The 18,468-nt window shown below is 52.9% G+C and overlaps 2 protein-coding genes across 50 annotated transcripts in view; one reads left to right on the forward strand and one right to left on the reverse strand.

The window, feature by feature from the left end:
• The first annotated feature begins 10 nt into the window (after nt 1–10).
• POLR1G (RNA polymerase I subunit G) lies at nt 11–3,391 on the forward strand. Of its 5 annotated transcripts, none has more exons than XM_074023886.1 (3): nt 259–354; nt 709–850; nt 1,729–3,391. In XM_074023886.1, exon 3 carries the CDS (start codon nt 2,099–2,101, stop codon nt 3,104–3,106), a length of 1,008 nt encoding a protein of 335 aa, XP_073879987.1. In that variant the 5' UTR covers nt 259–354; nt 709–850; nt 1,729–2,098; the 3' UTR covers nt 3,107–3,391. The 5 variants fall into 5 exon arrangements, with proteins under 5 accessions (XP_045235992.2, XP_073879987.1, XP_005589644.3 ...); XM_005589587.5 differs by having other exon boundaries at nt 259–339; XM_074023887.1 differs by having other exon boundaries at nt 259–333; nt 709–961.
• The window catches only part of ERCC1 (ERCC excision repair 1, endonuclease non-catalytic subunit), a 50,232-nt gene continuing 32,712 nt past the window's right edge, over nt 949–18,468 (reverse strand). For 4 of the 45 annotated variants that reach the window (XM_045380064.2, XM_074023894.1, XM_065534601.1 and 1 more), the window contains exons 3-10: nt 17,779–17,994; nt 16,994–17,097; nt 15,931–16,030; nt 12,516–12,592; nt 10,265–10,364; nt 7,823–7,894; nt 7,534–7,602; nt 949–3,330 (exon numbers count right to left, since the gene is read on the reverse strand). In XM_045380064.2, the coding sequence (XP_045235999.1) occupies nt 3,277–3,330; nt 7,534–7,602; nt 7,823–7,894; nt 10,265–10,364; nt 12,516–12,592; nt 15,931–16,030; nt 16,994–17,097; nt 17,779–17,994 (792 nt within the window). In that variant the 3' untranslated portion in view covers nt 949–3,276. Of the gene's footprint in view, nt 3,331–3,972; nt 4,098–7,353; nt 7,603–7,822; nt 7,895–8,209; nt 8,332–8,971; nt 11,368–12,515; nt 12,593–15,930; nt 16,031–16,993; nt 17,098–17,778; nt 17,995–18,468 lie in introns of those variants that run through there. The other 41 variants (XM_074023903.1, XM_074023901.1, XM_074023896.1 and 38 more) reach the window with 21 other exon arrangements.

The following is an 18,468-nucleotide window of genomic DNA, read 5'->3' on the forward strand; positions in this document are numbered from 1 at the left end:
AAACCATATTGGACAGACGATGGGGGCGACCCATCGGGACCCGACGGGCCTCTGACTCCAGCAAAACAACGAATCAGCGGCTTTCGGGAATACATTTCTCCGAAAAAGACTTCTTCCTCGGTTTTCTGATCTGCACACGTGGAAATTTCCCCCAGTTTTTCCTGCAGAACGGGAGTCGAGCGATACCTACCCCCGCGCTCCAGCACCAGTTGGGCGCTCCCGGATGAGGCCTTACCCCTTTGGATCCACGTGGTCTGCAACTGGGTGTGAGCAGCCCGGGCTACTGGGTCGCCTGTGGTGTGGGTCCCGGGATGGAGGAGCCCCAGGCCGGCGGTGAGCGTGCGTGTTGACGGGGTGCGGAGGGTGCGCTGGTGGGAGGAGAAAGGGGCGCCCGGGAAGGTTCGGGCCGAAAAGGAGGCGTCCCTGGAAGCAGGACTTGCGGAGAGCGTGCATTCCCAGTGGGCGAACGGGAATACGAACAGAGAGAGGGTTATCTTGTTGGGGGCTACCCGTGGAGAGCAAGGCGCCCCCAGGGGTTGGATCGGTGAAGTTGAGGTCGCCTCTGGGGAACAGGTGGGCAGAAAGGAGGAACCAGGTTGAGGGGATTGGAGTGCTCACGAGGTTAAGACCAACGGACCGATAGGTGCGCCCTGCAAGATTGGACCGGCAAGGAGGTGTCAGTAGACCCCATTTCCCCTTCTGCTGCAGGTGCTGCTCGGTTCTCTTGTCCCCCTAACTTTATCGCGAAGCCCCCAGCCTCGGAGTCCCCTCGTTTCTCCTTGGAGGCGCTGACGGGTCCAGATACGGAGCTGTGGCTTATTCAGGCCCCTGCAGACTTTGCCCCAGACTGGTGAGTGGTCTTGTTGACGGAAAAGAGGGTCCCGATCCAGACCTCAGGAGCGGGTTCTTGAATTTGTCACAGGAAAGAATTCGAGGCGAGTCACAGAGCACAATGCAAGAGGCAAGTTTATTGGAAACTACTCCTTTACAGAGTAAAGTGTCCTCAGAAAGAAGGAGAAACCCACGACCCTTTGTTAGTATCTCTACTTATAAGGAACTATAATTAAACTTGGAGTGTGCAGATAAGCTCACTAAACGTAGGGGCTATTGGTGTTATCCATGACCATTAATCCTGCAACCTAAGCTTGCTCATTTATATTATATTTAAGCAACGGGGGCTGCATTCTTAGGACATTTGGACATTCTGCAGGCTTGGTGGGACATGTCCTGTATGGCCATACATATTCTGTAATTATAATTGGTGGTCAGCTTGGGATGTGGTTATGTTTAGGCCATAAGCATGAACCTTTTAAGTGCCTAGCTACTCACTTTAAGATGGAGTCACTCATGTTTTATTAAAGACCAGAGGCCACTGGGCGCAGTGGCCCGTGCCTGTAATCCCATCACTTTGGGGGGCCGAGGCGGGCAGATCACTTGAGGTCAGGAGTTCAAGACCAGCCTGGCCAACATGGTGAAACTGTTTCTACTAAAAATACAAAAATTAGCCAGGCATGGTGGCAGGCGCCTGTAATCCCAGGTACTTGGGAGGCTGAGGCAGGAGACTCGCTTGAACCCAGGAGGTGGAGGTTACAGTGAGCTGAGATTGTGCCACGGTACTCCAGCCTGGGTGACAGAGCAAGAGTCTGTCTCAAAAAAAAAAAAAAAAAAAAAAAAAGCTTCCCTCTCCTGTTCCACTTAAGCCTCTGCCCTCCCTGTTTCTCTCTGTAGCTTCAATGGGCGGCATGTGCCTCTCTCTGGCTCACAGATCGTCAAGGGCAAGTTGGCAGGCAAGCGGCACCGCTATCAAGTCCTCGGCAGCTGTCCCCAGGCTGCAGAAGCGACCCTGCTGGCCCCCTCAACGGAGGCAGGAGGTGGGCTCGCCTGTGCCTCAGCCCCCCAGGGCACCCTAAGGATCCTTGAGGGTCCCCAGCAATCCCTGTCGGGGAGCCCTCTGCAGCTCATCCCAGCAAGTCCCCCACCACAGATCCCCCCTGGCCTGCGGCCTCGGTTCTGTGCCTTTGGGGGCAACCCACCAGTCACAGGGCCTAGGTCAACCTTGGCCCCCAACCTGCTCACCTCAGGGAAGAAGAAAAAGGAGATGCAGGTGACAGAGGCCCCAGTCACTCTGGAGGCAGTGAATGGGCACGGGGTCCTGGAGGTGGACATGGCTTTGGGGTCCCCAGAAATGGATGTGAGGAAGAAGAAGAAGAAGAAGAAAAATCAGCAGCTGAAAGAACCAGAGGTGGCAGGGCCTGTGGGGACAGAGCCCACAGTGGAGACACTGGAGCCTCTGGGAGTGCTGCTCCCGTCCACCACCAAGAAGAGGAAGAAGCCCAAAGGGACAGAAACCTTCGAGCCAGAAGACAAGACAGTGAAGCAGGGACAGAGTAACACGGAGCCTCTAGAAGACACAGTCATGTCCCCGACCAAAAAGAAAAAGAGGCCAAAGGGGACGGAAGGGATGGAGCCAGAGGAGGGGGTGACAGTTGCGTGTCAGCCACAGGTGAAGGTGGAGCCACTGGAGGAAGGCATCCCTCTTCCCCCGACAAAGAGGAGGAAAAAAGAAAAGGAACAGATTGCAATGATGGAGTCAGGGACGGAGGCGATGGAGCCAGTGGAGCCAGAGATGAAGCCTCTGGAGTTCCCAGGGGGGATGATGGAGCCTCAACAGCCAGGTGGAGCTGAGCCTCAGGCCCAGGCAGCCCTGGCAGCTCCCAAAAAGAAGAGGAAGAAAGACAAACAGCAAAATGCCACAGTGGAGCCAGAGACAGAGGTGGTGGAGCCTGAGCTCCCGGATGACCTTGAGCCTCAGGTAGCTCCCACGTCCACCAAGAAGAAGAAGAAGAAAGAGAGAGGTCACACAATGACTGAGCTGAGGACTGAGCTGATTCAGCCACTAGAGTCTGAGCTGCCAGGGGAGGGACAGCCTGAGGCCAGGGCAACTCCAGGATCCACCAAGAAGAGGAAGAAGCGGAGTCAGGAAAGCTGGATGCCAGAAACAGTGCCCCCAGAGGAGATGCGGGGGCCACCGCTGAATTCAGAGCCTGGGGAGGAGGCTCCCACAGTCCGAGACAAGAAGCGGAGGAAGCAGCAGCAGCCTGTGTAATCTGCCCCAGGGAAACTGAGGAACTAAAGAAAGCTGAAGGTGCCCACCTAGGCCATCTGAAGGTGTCACCCCAACAACCCCTCCCCAGAGACTGCACCAGCATAGCCAACAGGATCCTGGCCTGGGAGGATGCTTTATTTTTACCCCGGGGGTCTCCTTGGCAGCTGGGGTCATCCGGGTACTTTCAAGAAGGGCTCATGCAAGACATCAAAGAGCCTCCGGGCCTGGATGGGAGGGAGAGAAAAATGAGGAACCAGTCATTAAAGGAGCTGTTTCCTGGGCAAATCTAGAGTGGGGTTTCGGTTCTTTTTTTTTCCCCTATACCCTCAAGCATTTATCCATTGAGTTACAAACAATCCAGTTACAATCTTTTTAAGTTATTATTTATTTATTTATTTATTTAGAGACGGAGACTTGCTCTGTCGCCCAGGCTGGAGTGCACTGGCGGGATCTCAGCTCACTGCAAGCTCCGCCTCCCAGGTTCACGCCATTCTCCTGCCTCAGCCTCCTGAGTAGCTGGGACTACAGGCGCCTGCCACCATGCCCGGCTAATTTTTTTTTTTTTTTTTTTTTTAAGTACAGACGGGGTTTCACCGTGTTAGCCAGGATGGTCTCGATCTCCTGACCTCGTGATCCACCTGCCTCAGCCTCCCAAAGTGCTGGGATTATAGGCGTGAGCCACCGTGCCCGGCTAAGTTACTATTTTTTTTTTTTTTTGAGACGGAGTCTCGCGGTGTCACCCAGGCTAGAATGCAGTGGTGTGATCTTGGCTCACTGCAACCTCCACCTCCTGGGTTCCAGCAATTCTTCTGCCTCAGCCTCCTGAGTAGCTGGGCCTACAGGCGCCTGCCACCATGCCCGGCTAATTTTTGTATTTTTAGTAGAGATGGGGTTTCACCGTATCGGCCAGGCTGGTCTCGAACTCCTGACCTCATGATCCACCTGCCTTGACCTCCCAAAGTGCTGGGGTAACAGGTGTGAGCCACCGCACCTGGCCAAGTTAAAGTGTACAGTTATTATTGAATTAGTCACCTGGTTGTGCTATCAAATAGTATGTCTTATTCATTCTTTCTCTCTTTTTTTTTTTTTTTGTTTATGTGTGGTACCCATTAACCTTCCCCATCTCCCTGCCAGCCCCTCACTACCCTCCCCAGTCTCCAGGAACCATCCATCTACTCTATCTCCATGAGTTCAACTGTTTTGATTTTTAGATACACCAATAAGTGAGAACATGTGATGTTTGTCTTTCTGTGCCTGGCTTATTTCACTTAACATAATACTCCCCAGTTCATTATGTTGTAAACGACAGGATCTCTCTTTTTTTTTTTTTTTTGAAAAGGGTCTCTCGCTGTTGCCCAGGCTGGAGTGCAGTGGCACGATCTTGGCTCACTGCAGTCTTCACCTCCCAGATTCAAGTGATTCTCCTGCCTCAGCCTCCTTAGTAGTTGAGATTACAGGCACGCGCCACCACACCCGACTAATTTTTGTATTTTTAGTAGAGACGAGGTTTCACCATGTTGGCCAGGCTGGTCTCGAACTCCTGACCTCAAGTGATCTGCCTGCCTCGGCCTCCCAAAGCGCTGGGATTAGAGGTGTGAGCCGCCATGCCCAGCCAGGATCTCATACTTTTTTTTATGGCTGAAGAGTACTCCATTGTGTATAAGTACCACATTTTCTTTGCCTGGTCATCTGCTCATGGACACAGGTTGGTTCCAAATCTTGGCAATGTGAACTGTGCTGTAACAAACAGGAGTGCAGATACCTGTACCATACACTGATTTCCTTTCTTTGGGGATCTACCCAGCAGTGGGATTGCTGGATCATGTGGAAGCTGAACTTTCAGTTTTTAGAGGAGCCTCCAAACTGTTTTCCATAGTGGTTGTACTAATTTACATTCTCACCGAAAGTATACGAGGGTTCCCTTTTGTTCACATCCTCGCCACCATTTGTTATTTCCTGCCCTTTGGATAAAAGCCATTTCAAGGCCGGGCGCAGTGGCTCACACCTATAATCTCAGCACTTTGGGAGGCTGAGGTGGGTGGATCACCTGAAGTCAGGAGTTCAAGACCAGCCTGACCAACCTGGGGAAACCCCGTCTCTACTAAAAATACAAAAACTAGCGGGGCATGGTAGCGGGTGCCTGTAATCCCATCTACTCAGGAGGCTGATGTAGGAGAATCACTTGAACCCAGGAGACGAAGGTTGCAGTGAGCTGAGATCGCACCACTGCACTCCAGCCTGGGCAACAGAGCGAGACTCCATCTCAAAAAAAAAGCCATTTTAATGGACCTGAGATGGTATCTCATTATAGTTTATTTTGCCTTTTTTTTTTTTTTGAGATGGAGTCTGGCTCTGCCACCCAGGCTGGAGTGCAGTGGTGTGATCTCAGCTCACTGCAACCTCTGACTCCCAGGTTCATGCCTTTCTCCTGCCTCAGCCTCCCGAGTAGCTGGGACTACAGGTGCCCACCACCACGCCCGGCTAATTTTTTTTTGTATTTTTAGTAGAGATGGGGTTTCACTGTGTTAGCCATCATGGTCTCGATCTCCTGACCTCATGATCCGCCCACCTCGGCCTCCCAAAGTGCTGGGATTACAGATGTGAGCCACCACACCTGGCCTATTTTTGGGTTTTTTTGAGACCGAGTTTCGCTTTTGTTGCCCAGGCTGGAGTGCAGTGGTGTAATCTCAGCTCACTGCAACCTCCATCTCCCAGGTTCAAGCGATTCTCCTGCCTCAGCCACCCAAGTAGCTGGGATTACAGGCGTGCACCACCACACCCAGCTAATTTTTGTATTTTTAGTAGATATGGGGTTTCGCCATGTTGGCCAGGCTGATCTTGAACTCCTAGCCTCAAGTGATCTGCCTGCCTCAGCCTCCCAAAGTGCTGGGATTACAGGCGTGAGCCACTGCGCCCGGCCTCATTGTAGTTTTGATTCACATTTTTCTGATGATCAGTGATGTTGAGCACCTTTTCCTATGCCTGCTTACCATTTGTATATCTTTTGAGAAATGTTAATTCAAATCTTTTCCCCGCTTTTTGATCGGATTATTATATTTTATCCTATAGAGTTGTTAGAACTCATATCTTCTGGTTATTGATTCCTTGTCAGATGGTGAGTTTGCAAATATTTTCTCCCATTCTGTGTGTTGTCTCTTCACTTTGTGGATTGCTTCCTTTGCTGTGCAGAAGCTTTTTATTCTTTGAGACGGAGTCTCGCTCTGTTGCCCAGGCTGGAGTGCAGTGGCATGATCTCGGCTCACTGCAAGCTCCGCCTCCCGGGTTCATGCAATTCTCCTGCCTCAGCCTCGCGAGTAGCTGGGACTACAGGTGCCCGCCACCACGCCCGGCTAATTTTTTGTATTTTTAGTAGAGACAGGGTTTCACTGTTAGGATGGTCTCGATCTCCTTACCTCGTGATCCGCCCATCTCGGCCTCCCAAAGTGCTGGGATTACACGCATGAGCCACCATGCCCAGCCTTTTTAATTTTTTGAGACAGAGTTTCACTCTTGTTGCCCAGGCTGGAGTGCAATGGCGCAATCTCGGCTCACTGCAACCTCCACCTCCCAGGTTCAAATGATTGTCCTGCTTTAGCCTTCCAAGTAGCTGGGAATACAGGCATGTGCCACCACACCAGGCTAATTTTTTGTATTTTTAGTAAAGATGGGGTTTCTCCACATTGGCCAGGCTGGTCCCAAACTCCTGACCTCAGGTGATCCAGCTGCCTCAGCCTCCCAAAGTGCTGGGATTACAGGCGCGAGCCACCGCGCTTGGCTTAGAAGCTTTTTAACTTGATGTGATCCCATTTGTCCATTTTGCTTTGGTTTCCTGTGCTTCTGGAGCATTACTCAAGAAATCTCTGCCCAGTTCAATGTCCTGGAGAGCTTCCCTATGTTTCCTTGTAGAAGTTTCATGCATTGGGGCCTTAGATTTAAGTCTTTAATCCATTTTGATTTGATTTTTGTATATGGCGAGAGTTAGGTGTCTAGTTTCATTCTTCTGCATTGGATTGCTTCTGCTTTGAGACAGGATCGCTCTGTCACCCAGGCTGGGGTGTAGTAATGTGATTATAGCTCACTGCAGCCTCAACCTCCTGGGCTCAAGCGATCCTCCCACCTCAGTTTCCCCAGTAGCTGAGACTACAGGCATGTAGCAAGCTCACACCACCATGCCCAGCTAGTTTTTTGTTTGTTTGTTTGTTTGTTTTTAATAAAGGCGAGGTGTCCACTTGCCCAGGCTGGTCTCCAACTTCTGGCCTCAAGCAGTCCTCCTGCCTTGGCCTCCCAAAGTGTTAGGATTACAGGTGGTAGCCACTGTGTCCAGCCTTTGGTTCTTTTTTCACCTTAAAACTTTGGGGTCTCAGGTTGTGTTTACTTGGGGCTCCCTCCTTTCCCCAACTCCTTGGGTTCTTTCCCAGAGCTCTTACCTTCTGAGGGCCCAGGCCTGGGCATAAGGCCAGATCTTCTCTTGATGCAGCAATGAGCTGTTCCAGAGACTGAAAGGTGAAAGCAAGGGGTCAGGGTAGCTGAGCTTTTACAAAAGCCTCCCTGTCCCAGCTGAGGAGGGGCCTCAGATATTCCTCGGGGGAGGTGAGGGCCTGTGGGAAGGCAGGACGGGCCAAGGGGTGGGCAGGGAGATGGAAGGAAATGGGTGAAAGGCTTTCTAAAAAAGGCAAGGGGACAGAAATGCCTAGGGGCAGGGGAGCCTTTCCTTACTCCAAACGTGGTCAGGAGGGTCTGACTGTCTGTTTTGTTGACTGACTTCACGGTGGTCAGACATTCAGTCACCTGGAAGAGGAGGAGGCAGGAGTGTGTCGGGAGAAGAAAGGCCAGGGAGACTGAGCCTAGAGGGCGGGGCTGGGTCACAGCTTTGTCCCCAGACTGCCTGGCATGCAGGAAGCACTCAAATGCTTTTTTCCCCTACTGATTAAAAAGTCATCTCAGGCTGGGCATGGTGGCTCATGCCTAGTAATCCCAGTACTTTGGGAGGCCAAGGTGGGAGGATCACCTGATGTCAGGAGTTCGAGACTAGCCTGGTCAACATGGTGAAACCCCATCTCTACTAAAAATACAAAAAATGACTCAGGCGTGGTGGCAACACACCTGTAGTCCCAGCCACTCGGGAGGCTGGGGCAGGACAATCACTTGAACCCGGGATGCAGAGGATGTGGTGAGCGGAGACTGTGCCACTGCACTCCAGCCTGGGCGACAGAACAAGACTCTGTCTAAAAAACAAACAAACAACAACAAAAACAAACAAGAATTAGCCAGGCATGGTGGAGCACGCCTGTAATTCCAGCTACTAGGGAGGCTGAGCTGGGAGAATCGCTTGAACCTGGGAGGTGGAGGTTGCACTGAGCCAAGGTTATACCATTGCACTCCAGAGTGGGTGACAGAGCAAAACTCTGTCTCATTTAAAAAAAAAAACAAAAAATGCGGGGCGGGTGGGGGGGCGGCCAGGCATAGTGGCTCACACCTGTAATCCCAGCACATTGTGAGGCTGAGGCGGGTGGATCACGAAGTCAGGAGTTCAAGACCAGCCTGGCCAATATGGTGAAACCCCGTCTCTACTAAAAATACAAAAATTAGTCAGGTGTGGTGGTGTGCACCTGTAATCCTAGCTACTCGGGAGGCTGAGGCAGGAGAATCACTTGAACCCAGGAGATGTACATTGCAGTGAGCCGAGATCATGCCACTGCACTCCAGCCTGGCAACAGAGCAAGGCTCTGTCTCCAAACAAACAAACAAAAAAACAATTAACAAGAGCCTGGGTAAGGGGCGTGACCTCTCTGGGTCTCAATTTTTGGGCAAATGAGGATCCTAAAAGTAAAGTCGAGGGTGGCTGTGGACATCACTGGGATGTACCTGGGAATGCCCTCCAGCTCCACGGGGTGATAACAGATTCCTGAATGCTGACCGGTGTGGCCTGGGTGTTGGCTGCCTTGGTTTAAACCCCCACCCCATCTGACAGGCAAATCACTGCACTCCCTTTCTCCTTCATGATTGAGATGGGGGTTTTCAGAGCCTCTTCCCGGGAGAGTGATTGTAAACCAGGTTGTCAGGGTGATGTCTCTGGCAGAAGTAAGGGCTTCAGATGCAGGAGCTGTTGATACTAGGCCCTGACTATCTAATGGGGCCCCCTGGCTGTGTGATCTTTTCCCACAGTCCCCAGGACAGGCCTAAATGGCAGACCCCTCACCATCCCTCCATCGCTGGAGTCCAGAAGCAACAATGCATTCAGTAAACACTGAGGGCTGGGTGGTGCTAGAGACACAGTGGGGACCAAGAGAGCCCCCAAGCTGCCCTTCTGGGGCTCCCAGACTGGTTGGGGAGATAAATCAGTTCCAAACAATGATGGCTCAAAGAGACAGGACTGGATGGGGGAACCCAGCAGGAACACTTAACTTGGCCTAGGTATCAGGGAGGGCTTCCTGGAGGAGGTAGTATCAAAGCTGAGATGTGAAAGATGGAATTAGGCAGGTAAGGCTGGGCGTGATGACTCATGCCTGTAATCCCAGCACTTTGGGAGACTGAGGAGGGTGGATCACCTGAGGCCAGGAGTTTGAGACCAGCCTGGCCAACATAGTGAAACCCCATCTTCACTAAAAAATACAAAAATTAGATGGGCATGGTTGCGGGTACTTGTAGTCCCAGCTACTGGGGAGGCTCAGGCAGGAGAATCGCTTGAACCCAGGAGGCGGGGGTTGCAGTGAGCTGAGATCATGCCATTGCACTCCACCCTGGGCAACAGAGTGAGACTCCATCTCAAAAAAAAAAAAAAAAAAAAGGAATTAGGCAGGTAATTGGGCAGAGGGAATAGAAGGGGCAAGTGCTTGGAGAAGCGAGCTAGGCCTGGGAGAAGTGAAGTGTAAAGTGGGGGCCACGGGGCTTCTGAGCCTGACGGGCTCTTGTTGAGCCTGGCCAGAAGCCCGGGCTTTCCCCCTCGGGGTACTGGGGAACCATGGGAGGATTTTGAGCTGGGGAGGGTAGCAGCAGATTTGTGCTCAGGAAAATCCCTCTAGCTGCAGTCTGGGTGGGATGGGGCAGGGAAGACAGGCCCAGGGATGAATGCACAGTGCCTTAAGATTGGAACTGAAGCTCAACCACCCAGGAGCTGCGGGGAAGCCCAGGCAGGGATGGAAGGTGAGGTGGCCTCACCCGGGAGACGAAGTCCTGATCTAGCTTCTCCATCAGGAGGTCCGCCGGTTTCTGCTCATAGGCCTTATAGGTCTCCAGGTACCGCCCAGCTTCCTCTGGACTAGGATAACAGGATACAGGGCAGCAGGAAGTGAGGTATCAGATTGTAGATTTGCTTCATTATGGTCAGTCATAAGAATTACCAATACTAGGCCGGGTGCAGTGGCTTATGCCTGTAATCCCAGCACTTTGGGATGATGAGGCAGGCAGGTCATCTGAGGTCAGGAGTTCGAGACCAGCCTGGCCAACATGGTGAAACCCCATTTCTACTAAAAATACAAAAAAGTAGCTGGGCTTGGTGGCATGTGCCTGTAGTCCCAGCTACTCAGGAGGCTGAGACAGGAGAATCACTTGAACCCAGGAAGTGGAGGTTGCAGTGAGCCGAGATCGCGCCATTGCACTGCCGCTTGGGCAACAAGAGTGAAACTCCGTCTCAAAAAAAAAAAAAAAAAACAAAAAGCCTGGGCGAGTGGCTCACGCCTATAATCCCAGCACTTTGGGAGGCCGAGGCGGGTGGATCACAAGGCCAGGAGATCGAGACCATCCTGGCTAACATGGTGAAACCCCGTCTCTACTAAAAATACAAAAAAAATTAGCCGGGTGTGGTGGCGGGTGCCGGTAGTCCCAGCTACTCAGGAGGCTGAGGCAGGAGAATGGCCATGAACCCGGGAGGCGGAGCTTGCAGTAAGCCGAGATCGCGCCACTGCACTCCAGCCTGGGCGACAAAGCAAGACTCTGTCTCAAAAAAAAAGAATTGTTGATGCTAAAAATCAAAATTCCAGCCCATCCCCCTGCCAAATACAACCTGGTAGTGACCACTGCTGGGCGCATCTTGATATCTTTTCTGGCTATGGGCCAGCTCTTGGGAGTCTGACCCCACCTCTGCCTGGGTAATCCTGGGCCAGTGGTTTGCTCTCTGGGCCTCAGTTTCCTCACTGTACAGTGGGGTGGTCAGGCATAGTGGCTCATGCTTGTAATCCCAGCACTTTGGGAGGCTGAGGCAGGAGGATCACTTGAGCTCAGGAGTTTGAGACCAGCCGGGATAACATAGCAAGATGTTGTCTCTACAAAAAATTAAAAATTAGCCAGGTGTGGTGGTGTGTGCCTTCAGTCTCAGCTGCTTGGGAGGCTGAGGCAGAACTGCCTGAGCCTGGTAAGTTGAGGCTTCAGTAACCTGTGATAGCGCCACTGCACTCCAGCCTTGGCAACAGAGCAAGACCCTGTCTCAAAAATTAATAATAGGCCGGGCGCGGTGGCTCAAGCCTGTAATCCCAGCACTTTGGGAGGCCGAGACGGGCGGATCACTAGGTCAGGAGATCGAGACCATCCTGGCGAACACGGTGAAACCCCGTCTCTACTAAAAAATACAAAAAACTAGCCGGGCGAGGCGGCGGGCGCCTGTAGTCCCAGCTACTCGGGAGGCTGAGGCAGGAGAATGGCGTAAACCCGGGGGGCGGAGCTTGCAGTGAGCTGAGATCCGGCCACTGCACTCCAGCCCGGGCGACAGAGCCAGACTCCGTCTCAAAAAAAAAAAAAAAAAAAAAAAAATTAATAATAAAGTGGGGAGGATGGTATGACTGTGAAGATCAGAGAATACTCTGGAATGCTCTGTAAGTGCCAAAAGCAGCCTGGCACTGCTGAAGAAATGTTAGCTATTTTGGAAGGGAAGTCAGCACACAAACTGTTTGTACTGGGTTTGACAGGAGGAAAACCAGAAACACTGCTTATTTTCCCACTGCAGCAAGAAGCCAACCTCATGAAATGTTCAGCTTCCAGCCAGGCACAGTGGCTCATGCCTGTAATCCCAGCACTTTGGGAGGGTGAGGCGGGAGGATCACCTGAGGTCAGGAGTTCAAGACCAGCCTGGCCAACATGGCAAAACCCCGTCTCTACTAAAAACACAAAAGAATTAGCTGGGTGTGGTGGTGCGCACCTGTAATCCCAGCTACTCGGGAGGTCAGGAGAATTGCTTGAACTCCCAAGGCAGAGCTGAGATTGCGCCACTGCACTCCAGCCTGGGGGACAGAGTGAGGCTCTGTATCAAAAAAAAAAAAAAAGATATTAAGACCTTGTTTTACAGATGAGGAAACTGAAGGCCAGAGAGAGGCACTGCCTGCACCAGGCCCACACAGGAAGGCAAAGGGAAGGGTTGGGCAGGGTGGGATGGGGGAGCAGGTAGAGCCTGAATGAGGCAGGGAAGCCCCCATCTCACCTCCAGGCGAGGATCAGTGTGCAGTCGGCCAGGATACACATCTTAGCCAGCTCCTTCAGGGCCTGCTGGGGATCTTTCTGGAGGAGAAAATCAGAATTAGAAACCTAGAAGCCAGGAATTACAAAAATTAGCCAGGAGTGGTGGCACGTGCCTGTAATCCCGGCTACTAGGGAAGCTGAGGTGGAGAATTGCTTGAACCCGGGAGGTGGAGATTGCAGTGAGCCGAGATCGCACCACTGCACTCCAACCTGGGCAACAGAGCGAGACTCCATCTCAAAAAAAAAAAAAAAAAAGAACAAAAAGGGAATTAAAGCCTGAAAACACAGTAGCTCAGGAAGCCAAGAGCCTTTCACCCAGTTGTCACTCTCTAAGCTCCTACTGGGTGCCTGGCCCGTGCTAAGCTGTGCTAGGACCCAGCAGTGGCTGAGACAGCCCTGACTCTGCCCTCCCAGGACTCACAGTCTGATGAGCAGGACAGACCTGTCCCCAGACACTGATGATCTGGAGTGGCCAGGGCTGCGATGTGGGAGCCAGAGGAGGGACCGAGCCTGCCTGGGGGATCAGAGAGGGCTTCTTGGAGGAGGGGACATCTGACCTGAGACCCAAAGGAGGATGAGGAGGAGGAAAGGATGAAAAGGAGACCAGAAAAGGGACTTCCAGACACAGAGAACAGCATGGGCAAAGGATGGGAGGGGAAAGAGGGCTTGAGGAATTAGAATTCGCTCCCTACGGGAGGGACGATGTGAAATTCCATGAGAAGCACAGACTCTGGAAAACTAGGTAGAGGTCAGAGGTACACAGGGCCCCATAGGTCATGGAAGGGAGCAGAACTTTCTCCTAGGGTGCTTAGGAGCCATGGCAGTTTTATGATCTTTTTTTTTTTTTTTTTTTTTTTTTGAGACAGATTCTCGTTCTGTTGCCCAGGCTAGAGTGCAGTGACATGATCTTGGCTCACTGCAACCCCTGCCTGCCGGGTTCAAGCAGTTCTGCCTCAGCCTCCCGTGTAGCTGGGATTACAGGCGCACGCCACCATGCTCAGCTAAATTTTGTATTTTTAGTAGAGATGGGGTTTCACCATGTTGGCCAGGCTGGTCTTGAACTTCTGATCTCAGGTAATCTCAAAGTGCTGGGATTACAGGCGTGAGCCACCCCCAGTGGGTGATTTTTAAAAAATTTTTAGATACAGGGTCTTGCTATGTTACCCAGTCTGGTCTTCAACTGCTGGCCTCAAGCAATCCTCTTCCACTGGGTTAGGTGCAGTGGCTCATGCCTGTAATCCTAGTTCTTTGAGAGGTTGAGGCAGGAGGATCACTTGAGGCCAAGAGTTCAAGACTAGTCTAGGCAACAGAGTGGAGACCCTATCTCTATAAAATACAAAAAAATATGGTGATATGGACCTATGATGGGACCTATAGTCCCAGCTACTTAGGAGGCTGAGGTGGGAGGATCACTTGAGCCCAGGAGGTCAAGGCCACACTGTCCTATGATTGGGCCACTGCACTCCAGCCTGGGCAACAGAGCAGGACCCTGTGTCAAAACAAACAAACAAACAAACAAACAAAGAGATAAGCTGGGCGTGGTGGCTCACACCTGGAATCCCAACAGTTTGGGAGGCCGAGGTGGGCAGATCACTTGAGGTCAGGTGTTTCAGACCATCCTGGCCAACATGGTGAAACCCGTCTCTACTAAAAATACAAAAATTGGCTGGGCGCAGTGGCTCACGTCTGTAATCCCAGCACTTTGGGAGGCCGAGGCGAGTGGATCATGAGGTCAGGAGATTGAGCCCAGCCTGGCCAGCATGGTCAAACCCCATCTCTACAAAAAAACAAAAAATTAGCCAGTCATGGTGATACGTGCCTGTAATCCCAGCTACTTGGGAGGCTGAATCAGGAGAATCACTTGAACCCAGGAGGCGGAGGTTGCAGTGAGCCAAGATTGCACCACTACACTCCAGACTGGGCAAAAGAGTGAGACTCTGGGCCGGGCGCGGTGGCTCACACTTGTAATCCCAGCACTTTGGGAGGCCAAGGCGGGCGGATCACGAGGTCAGGAGATCGAGACCATCCTGGCCAACATGGTGAAACCCCGTCTCTACTAAAAATACAAAAAATTAGCCAGGTGTGGTGGCAGGCGCCTGTAGTCCCAGCTACTCGGGAGGCTGAGGCAGGAGAATCCCATGAACCTGGGAGGCGGAGCTTGCAGTGAGCAGAGATCGTGCCACTGCACTCCAGCCTGGGCGACAGAGTGAGACTCCATCTCAAAAAAAAAAAAAAAAAAAAAGAGTGAGACTCTGTCTCAAAACAATAAACAAATAAACAAACAAACAAACAAATAAATAAATAAACAAGCCAGGCATGGTGTAGTGTGCCTGTAATCCCAATTGCTCGGGAGGCTGAGGCAGGAGAATTATTTGAACCCAGGAGGCGGAGGTTGCAGTGAGCCAAGATCTCACCATTGCACTCCAGCCTAGGAGACAGAGGAGACTCCATCTTAAAAAAAAAGAGAGGCCGGGCGCGGTGGCTCAAGCCTGTAATCCCAGCACTTTGGGAGGCCGAGATGGGCGGATCACGAGGTCAGGAGATCGAGAGACGATCCCGGCTAACACGGTGAAACCCCGTCTCTACTAAAAAATACAAAAAAATAGCCAGGCGAGGTGGCGGGCGCCTGTAGTCCCAGCTACTCGGGAGGCTGAGGCAGGAGAATGGCGTAAACCCGGGAGGCGGAGCTTGCAGTGAGCTGAGATCCGGCCACTGCACTCCAGCCTGGGTGACAGATCAAGACTCCGTCTCAAAAAAAAAAAAAAAAAAAAAAAAGAGAGAGAGAGAGATATGAACGGGCGTGGTGGCTCCTGCCTGTAATCCCAGCACTTTGGGAGGCTGAGGCGGGTGGATCACCTGAGGTCAGGAGTTCAAGACCAGCCTGGCCAACATAGTGAAAACCAGTCTCTGCTAAAAATACAAAAATCAGCCAGGTGTGGTGGTGCATGCCTATAATCCCAGCTACTCAGGAGGCTGAGGCAGGAGAATCGCTTGAATCCCGGAGGCAGAGGTTGCAGTGAGCCAAGATGGAGTCATTGCACTCCAGCCTGGGCAACAAGAGCGAAACTCCATCTCAAACAAATAAACAAACAAAAAACACACACACAAAAGAGATATTTAGGGGGCAGAGATCTGGGACTAATTGAAGGGGATGTGGGGAAAGAGGAAACAGATAATTTTGCCTTCCCCTCTCCTTGCCAACATAGTGTCTTGGTGACCCATGTCAATCTCAGATGTGAAAAACCTTCCTCACTGAGGTTTTAGCTGCATTTCCTCTCAGAAGGGATTCAACAGTACGCTGCACAACCTCGAGGCCCAGCACTCCCCATTTCAGAGATGGGGCCAGTGAGGCCAGCTGGGGAGCGACCCCTGCTTACCACATCCACCTGGATGAGCAGGACCCGCAGGGCGAAGTTCTTCCCCAGGCTCTGCAGCCGCCCATGGATGTAGTCCGGGTGCAGGTTGTGGTAGCGGAGGCTGGTGGGGGCAAGGAGGAGGAGTTGAGAAGTCTCAGTCTCTTCAAGACCCCCAAAGCCCTTCTGCCCTCTCACTGAAATACTAAGGGCTCAGAGTGCGGCACAGGGGACAGAGGGGCCCTGAGGCCCACAGAGGGTCAGTCACTTGCCACAGGTCTCTCTTCCAAGATGCTCCACAGGGATTGGCAGCCAGGGCCACATGGCTGTGGTTACCCAGAAGCCCAGACCCCTGGCTTCTTCATGAAGAGGGGAAGAGACTTGGGCTTCAAGGGGAGAACAGGTGCCAGGGGCCCTGGAGAGTGTGAGCGCGGGGACGTTGCGTGGCTCGCAGTGGGAAGCAGGGCCCACGCCAGCCCATCTGCTCTGGCCTCGGAGGGCTATGGTGAGGGCTTCACGACCCAGCGAACTAGGACTGGCGCTGCCCAGCAGTCTGCAGCTCTCACAGCCTGCGGGGAGCACAGGAACTCACAGGTTTCACTTCCTCTGTCTGGGCCTGTCTGCAGAGGGGCCCCTGGGTTGGGGAAGTTGTTTAACTAGGGTAGAGATGGGAGAAATCCTGCCTCTCCTCAACTCCAGTCAAGGATGTCGGGAACATGAGTGACCCAGTCCCTCCACCCTTAGATCCAGGAGTCTGGCCCTCAGGCCTTCCTCCCTGAGACCCAGGAGTCCAGGCCCCCAGCCCCTCCTCCCTCAGACCCAGGAGTCCAGGCCCCCAGCCCCTCCTCCCTCAGACCCAGAAGTCCAGGCCCCCAGCCCCTCCTCCCTCAGACCTAGGAGTCTGGGCCCCAGCTCTTGTTGCACTGGGCACCTCTAGGCCAAGACCCCCTTCCTCCAACACAGGGTCCCACCAAGGCCCAGAGCCTGCAGGACCATGCCCATAGAACAGTCCAGAACACTGGGACATGACCCTCCCAGGCCAGTGGGGTGTCCTTCCTGAAAGCTGGGGTGGCGCCGCAGAGCTCACCTGAGGAACAGGGCACAGGTGCTCTGGCCCAGCACATAGTCGGGGATTACATCGCCAAATTCCCAGGGCACGTTGCGCACGAACTTCAGTACGGGATTGCCCCTCTGGGGAGGGAGGAAGGGCAGAAGCCATCAATAGGGATGACCCTTGGCAACCACAGGGCCCTCCTCTACCTCTTCTCGCACCTCCTCCCTCCTCCCACCTGTGCCTGGGTCTTTTCCAGCTTCTCTCTCCTCCTCCCAACCCTGGACAGTCCCTGGTCCTCTGATCCAGGTTCCTCCCCTCCACTCCACTGGCACCAGGCCTTTCCTAAAGGGTCCCCGGGTCTGTCTCCAGCTCAACCCTCTCCCCCAGCCCCAGTCTGCGAGTCATGTGGTCCTGAACACCTCCTGCCCCTACGCCCGGCTAATTTTTGTATTTTTAGTAGAGACGAGGTTTCACCATGTTGGCCAGGCTGGTCTCGAACTCCTGACCTCAGGTGATCCGTCTGCCTCAGCCTCCCAAAGTGCTGGGATTACAGGCGTGAGCCACCGCACCTGGCCTCATTCAGTACATTTTAAGTAAATTAACAAGCCTGGGGTCAGGAAACAGAGCTGCACCAACACAGCCACAGCCCCAGCAAGAGCTGGGGCACTCTCAACCCACACACCGATGTTGAACGAATGAATAAATGAATGGCGAGAACAAAGTGGCTGGAACTCAGACCTCCTTCCACTGGAGTCATCCCTAGAACAGCGTTTCCCACTGAAAACCTCAAGGCTCCACTTCTCCGTCTCCCTCCTCACCTGCCGAGGGCTCACAATGATGCTGTTGGATTTTGCCCCCGGTTTCAGGGCCTGGTTGGGGGTCTCTCCTGCCAGGGGCTCTGACCCTGTGGGGCACGTGGCCCCAGCCCCTCCCGGAGGCTGTGAGATGGCATATTCAGCGTAAGTCTGAGGGGCCGCCTGGGCCGAGGTGTCCACAGTGGGAAGGCTCTGTGTGGATTTGAATAAGGGCTTGGCCTGTGGGGAGAAAGGGAGTTTGCAGGGGACCAGTTGGGGTGAGCAGGGGACATCTGAGGCCCTGTGAGTTCCTCTCCCCTTTCTTTTTCTTTTTTTTTTTTTTTCGAGAGAGTCTCATTCTGTCACCCAGGCTGGAGTGCAGTGGCACAATCTTGGCTCACTGCAACCTCCACCTCCCGGGTTCAAGCAATTATCCTGCCTCAGCTTCCCGAGTAGCTGGGATTACAGGTGCCCGCCACCACGCCCAGCTAATTTTCTTTTTTTTTGAAATGGAGTCTTGCTCTGTCACCGAGGCTGGAGTGCAATGGCGTGATCTCGGCTCACTGCAACCTCCGCCTCCCAGGTTCAAGCGATTCTCCTGTCTCAGCCTCCCGAATAGCTGGGACTACAGGTGCGTACCACCATGCTGGCTAATTTTTGTATTTTTAGTAGAGAGGGGGTTTCAACATGTTGTCCAGGCTGATCTCGAACTCC

This window comes from Macaca fascicularis, chromosome 19, assembly GCF_037993035.2.
Source record: "Macaca fascicularis isolate 582-1 chromosome 19, T2T-MFA8v1.1".
Classification (NCBI taxonomy): Eukaryota; Metazoa; Chordata; class Mammalia; order Primates; family Cercopithecidae; genus Macaca; species Macaca fascicularis.